Source organism: Limulus polyphemus, unplaced genomic scaffold (assembly GCF_000517525.1).
Source record: "Limulus polyphemus unplaced genomic scaffold, Limulus_polyphemus-2.1.2 Scaffold2908, whole genome shotgun sequence".
Classification (NCBI taxonomy): Eukaryota; Metazoa; Arthropoda; class Merostomata; order Xiphosura; family Limulidae; genus Limulus; species Limulus polyphemus.
The window spans coordinates 1-6,407 of record NW_013668518.1 but is presented as its reverse complement, the minus strand read 5'-3'; the positions used below and the strand labels follow the sequence as shown (position 1 = coordinate 6,407).

Genomic DNA, 6,407 nt, shown 5'->3' with positions numbered 1-6,407 from the left:
CTAATTTGTATGAAACTACAGACTTAGTACTTTGACTTCACAAACATCTAATTTGAACCAGTGCTGCATTCAACATACCACGTGACACACACAAATCAATGTTTGTCTGTGTTTTTGAATATTTATATTTAAATTAACAAATTGAGTAATTTATAGTTCTAAAGTTTGAATTATAATCTACAGTTTGATACCAAACTTATGACATAAATTCATGAAATAGCAGTTCAATTAAATTTTGAATGAGAGTCAACATACGAGATGACATAGCCTTACACCTTTGACCCATCTCGAAATGCTTAAAATTGAGGTTGTCATAGGTAGAAGTATTTAGGTATAACGTATACTTTAAGAACAACAACGGATCTATTGATCCATCTAGGCCATCCCATCTACTGCTAAACTCTAAAATAAAAATTAAACACTCAAAGCCAGCCCTTATGATTCAAATAGTTATCAAGCTTTCCTATAAACTTCCATAAAGTAATTGCATATAAAAAAATCTTATAAACCTGACTAAGATCCCCTCTAACTCTTTTTTTTATTCAAAAAAATTTTAGAAATTTTAAACTATCTTTATATGAAAATGTTATCCTAGTAGCCCTTCTCTGAACCCTTTACAACAATTCAATGTCCTTTCTAGGGTAAGGATCTCAAGACTGAACACATTACTCCAAATGCAGTCTACCAAATGACCTGTACGAGCATTTCTCAAACTGAAATCCATGGCCTCCTCTGAGGGTCTGCAAATCATGTCTCAAATTTCCTTAAAAAAATGTTTAAATATGATTTATAGAATAAAAAATATTTTCATAAAATTAATTTATAGGAATACAGCTTTTTTATGTACATAGAATATTAAAAAAAAAAACACAAAGCATCATTAGGCTTGGGAGTCTGAGAAAAATAGTTGAAATTGAAAGGGGTCCTTGGGTTACTAAAGTTTGAGAACTGCTGACCTATACAATGAGCCACAGCACATTGCTTGGATGGCTTAAGAGACTGATCAACTGGAATACAAAGATCCTTTTCTTCCATAACACTGTTGAGGTCATACCCACCAAAATCATACTCATAATTCAAACTATATCTCACATGCATTACCTTGTATTTATTATAATCAAATGACATCTATAATTTATTCACCCAATGTATCATGTAATTCAAGTCTTTTTGTAAAGCAGCAACATTCTTCTCATAGCCAGCAACATCCAAACCTTTAATATAAACAAAATTAAATAACTTCTTGTCCATTTCTTCATCTGTATCACTGATGACATTAATTCAGTTTAACTGAACTCCATTTATAGCCACCCTCCGATTTCTTTCATCTAGCAAGTTTTATAACTAATGAGACAACCTATCCACACACCTATAACAAACCTTTTATATGGCACCCTGTATAATACTTTCTGAATATTCAGATACATCAAGTATACAGCCATACCATCACCTACATAATCAGTAACCTCTTCAAAGAATTTCAAAAGTTTAGTAAGGCATGAAACTAGTGAAACCATGTTGACTGTCCAACAAAATTTTAATCTTTGCTAAAAAACTTTGCAATGTAACTTTTATCAGACTTTTAAAAAACTTTTTCCACCACTGATTTATTTAAGACCAATACGCCTATAATTACTGGGACAAGTTTCACCACATTCACAAAGAGGAATAACATTAGTAATCTTCAAGCACCTGCCCACTATTCAAGGACTTAGATAAAATAGTATCAAGTGTTTTTTTTTAATCTTCAAATATGTCCCTCACCACCTTTTAACTCATTGTCAAAATTAAATAATGATAAATCTTGTCATATGGCTTCATAATTTGGTTTTACATAATTAAGGACTAAGATTTAATATCTCTACCTCAACATATAGCAAAACATAAAACCTAATTATGAAATTATTACTCTTCAAATGTTCCCTTACTTCAACATTACAACTATGTGTTGGATATACAAGAATGTTTAGTGTAAGTGTTATTATTTAGTTTATTTTGTGACTTAATATCTAATGATCATTTAGTTTTCATGACAGCAGTGTGGAAGATTGATTGTTTTAAAAGTGTTAGTTGTTGTGTAACTCTCTCTGTCCGTGTGGACATTGATGAAAAGGAGACAATTATTTAAAGTTTGAGATACAACTGTGGTAATCCACGGAGTAACGTAAGTGAATCTTTCACAGATTGTACAGTAAGAAACAAAGTAGAGAAAAATAATTTGTCTTGTCAATTGGATTCTAAAGTAATTGAATCAGCCTGTGTGGGCTCTTGACAAGAAAAGAGAATAATTTAGAGTTTTAGATAAAACTGTGATTTCCTATAGTGTAAAGAATTTTTGTACATATGTTTGACTTGTTTCAAATATATTATTTTAAAACAAATGGATTGTGTGCTGTCTGTTTATTGTTTGAATTTATTGCCAACAAGTCACAGACACCTACTCTATTAGAATCCCAACACCCATATTCAGTCCTGATCTCTAAATACTTGTATCTTCAACCCAACTCTTAAACTCCTTAGAAATTGCAGAACTCTACCATACTAGATAGCAATGTTTTTGATATATTTACTACTGTACTAAAGAAATAAAACTGCCTCAAATAGAAATGTATCTGAAATCTCTAAAATGCTATATTTATCTATTTATTTATTGTCCTACTATTTTCAACATTTTATCTTTCCCACCCACACTGTAACTAACTTGAGACCATAAAACTACTATATATATGTAACTTATAACCAGTGTTCACCATAACGGGGCATGTAAATCTAAAAGTAACTGGCATTTGAGGAAGCTGCAAATGCAAACCATAAAAACATTAGGTTCTGAGATAGTTAACTGTCTAAGTACATACTTGTTATACTAATTTTCAAGTTGTCTAATTTAATACTGACTCTTTATACTCACATCAAAGGCTGAGCCATATTTTGGCAACAACAAAAAAATTAATGTTTCAGATTATTTTTATTTTTAAAATACGTATTGCAGGCCTACATTTCACTTTGCAGAGGACACGTTAGCACTATAAGATATTGACAAAATGCAACATAAACAGTGTCAGTATTCTACCTTGTTGTACTATGGTTAGATAAGTTATATAATACAGTAATAATAATACTAAATAGTCTAGACTACACATACAGTAACTAAGTTAGAATCTTTAGGTCAAACGGTCAACATTATTTCTGTCCTTTGAAGAGGTTACTGTTGATACTGACAAAGACTATGGTGTGGATTTGGTATATCAGAATTTTCAGAAAGAACTTGATAAAATGTAACATAAAAGGCTTGTTAAAAAAGTTGCCTCAATGGGTGTAGGATGGGGGGGTTAAAGTTGGAGATCCAAAAAAGGCTAGAGGAAAGGAAGCATAGGGTTTTATTAATGGAGTTCAGTCAAACTGGGTTAATGTAAAAAGCATGATACCTCAAGACTATGTTGGGGCTTTGCTGTTTTTGATTTACATCAATGGCAGAGATAAAGGAATAATCAATAAATTGCTTATGTTTGCCGATAATATTATCTTGGGTGTTGCTAGCTGTGACAATGTTGCCACTGCTGTTTTACAAAAGAATTTAACTAAATTGGTAAATTGAGAAAATAACTGACAGATTGCTTTTATCTATAAATGCAAAGTGGTGATGATGATTATCATATTTTACGTTACAAGTATAATTTAGATAGGAATAACCTTAACAATGTGGTAGAGGAAAATCATCTTGGCATCCTGCTTGCCCAGTCTCTTAAACCATCCAAGCAGTGTGCAGTTGCTAGTTTAGAGCAAATTTGGGTTTTGTGTTCTGTTTGCAAAAATACTGAATATAAGACTACACAAATTATCATTCCACTGCACAGGTAAGGGATTATTTGAATATTGTGTTCAGCCTTGGGATCCTTACCTTAAAAATGGTGTTGAATTGTAAGAACAGTTTATAGGAGGACTACTAGGATGGTACCTAAGATAGAAAGGTTTTCAAATAATAACAGGATAAGATTTCTGAAATATTTTTATTTTTTTTGAAGAAAGGAGTTAGAAGGTATCTGATTTAAGTATTCAAGATGAGGGAACCTATTTTATCAACTGAACAAAATGTATTGTAGAAATCTGCTAATTCTGAAAAAATATATCGATAATAAGATTTGTTTTACTATTGTCTGTAAATATAAGAATAGGCCAAAATGCAGGAGTCTCATACTAAATGGGATAGTGTTGGTTACACAAATAAAGGAAAACAATTTTCAACTTACATATTTTTTACTTTTTTAACAGAATGAATGGCTTCTGAAATGGTTTACCTTCAGGTGTGCTAGACGCAGTAAATTTAAGGACAGGTTAGGATCTCTTTAGTTGCTTTATCTTGCAAATAAAGTTTGAGGGGATCTGACTGAAGTGTTCAAGATTGTGAAATGATAGTGTTGATGAATTTTATTTTTTTGTATTTAATGTAGTTAGTGCTAATGGTCACAAATATATATTTCTGTAGGGTCGGAATTATCTTCAGCTAAAAAAAATTTATTTTTCGAACAGGGTAATGGCCTTTGGAATGAGTTGCCTTCAGATGTGGTGGCTGCAGTTAATTCAACTTAAATTTTAAGGGAGTTTAACTTTAAGAGGAAGGAAGCTTGAATGATAAAGGTTGACATTGAGTGTATTTGTATTTTAAAGGTTAGTTCAGTGGGCGTGACGGCCAATATAGATCACCAGGTCCTTGTTGTTCTTAAATGATAAATCATATACATATATGTTTAAATTATCAGGGCAAGAATGAAGTTTTAATTTCATGTGAAATATCGAGTCGATGAACCAACATGGACCCTTAACTGCTTGGTGCTTAAGTTAAAGTTCAACGTAAAATTAAGTAGTACGCAATTATACATTTTTAACATACCAGATAGCCGCCTTCTCCTGATGCATGTCTATGAGGATCAGTAAGTTGTTTAATGTATTCTTTTTTTAATGCAGCCCGAAGTTTAGCTCTTTCTGCAACTGCACGCTTTTCTTCGAAAGATGCATCTACTTGACCGTCACCCATCTTTCCGACTGGTTGTAAATACGCCACCTGTTCAGAAACGTTATAAGGATTCCTCAAATGTTTTGAATTTCAATAACTATTTTATTATCAGATAACACATACAATCGTACTCTGAATATAACAAAATTTCACCGAGTTCTCATTGTGATTGGAGTTTGTTGTTTTAATGACAACAAAATAGTATTAAATTGTTGCATACTAATCTTCTATCTTATTTTTGTCTATTAAGCAAATCTTCCGTATTTGTTGCTGAATCTGCTGCAATCTTCAAGTATAATCTTGATTTAGTGATAAGGACTTTCTGTTAATCAAGTTTAAGAAAACAAAAGACTGCTTCAGACACTTAATTAACATTAATCTTTTAAAAAAATACTTCTCAGATAATTAAAGAAATCTGATACACCAATAAGGTCCTCCTTCCGGGGGTAACTTAGCGGTAAACTTGAGGGCTTATAATACTAAATATGGAGACTCGATCTCAGTGTAAGCATAGCACGAATACCTATTCTGCAGCTTTACTCGTAAAACAAACAATAATGAAAAATTAGTAATTATCTCATACATTTTCTGTCATGCAAGATATATTTGTAATTAAATTATCAATTACCTCCAGAATTTTAGCCCCAGTGGCTCAGCAGTAAGCCCGAAGGGGTATAACTCTGTTTTTGTACGCCTAAAATTTAGAAGAGTAAATCCACCTTATATTTTTTTTCCAGAAAACTCTCGATTCCTTACTTAAACTACTGAAAAGTACAAGCCTACACTAGCCTTCTATAAGCCAATCATCCTATTCAAAAAATCAAATTGTCTTAACTGGAGTCTAGTTCTACCTTTTCCAAATCTTAAACTTTCGTCTTATTGTCCTATTATTTATATTCATATAACACATATGAATCATAGGCCTTCACCCTTCTAAGTTTCAATAACATCACCACTTATCCTTCTTTTTTTTTTTCAAAAGAAAATAAGTTAATAGACTTTAACCTAATTCTGTTGGATAACTCTTCCATCCCCTGAATCACCCTAGTAGTCCTTCTCTTAAATATTTTCAATAAGTCAATATCCTTCCCGTAACTTCGTTCCGACGAAACTTTAGCGACACAAGTCCTAACTTAATATCCTTTCAATATCATTTCCATAACTTCGTTCCGACGAAACTTTAGCGACACAAGTCTTTACTTAATAAAACTGGTTTATTCTTTCCGAATATAACTTTACGATACACTTAATTTCAACAATCGCGCTGAAACAAACACTATAACAACGAACGTGCTCAATAATACTCTATGACTGTAGATCAATTACTCACTGTCTACACAAACATTATTGTCCCGTCACGTTGTCACCCTCTTATATATACCAGACTACCCTATCT

General features: G+C 32.0%; 1 protein-coding gene across 1 annotated transcript in view; it reads right to left on the bottom strand.

Moving 5' to 3' along the window:
* The window catches only part of LOC106468189, a 21,017-nt gene extending 15,577 nt beyond the window's left edge, over nucleotides 1–5,440 (bottom strand). The window contains exons 1-2 of the mRNA XM_013928601.2: nucleotides 5,434–5,440; nucleotides 4,889–5,059 (exon numbers count right to left, since the gene is read on the bottom strand). Of these exons, the coding sequence (XP_013784055.1) occupies nucleotides 4,889–5,032 (144 nt within the window). The 5' untranslated portion in view covers nucleotides 5,033–5,059; nucleotides 5,434–5,440. The remainder of the gene's footprint in view (nucleotides 1–4,888; nucleotides 5,060–5,433) is intronic.
* Nucleotides 5,441–6,407: the final 967 nt, after the last annotated feature.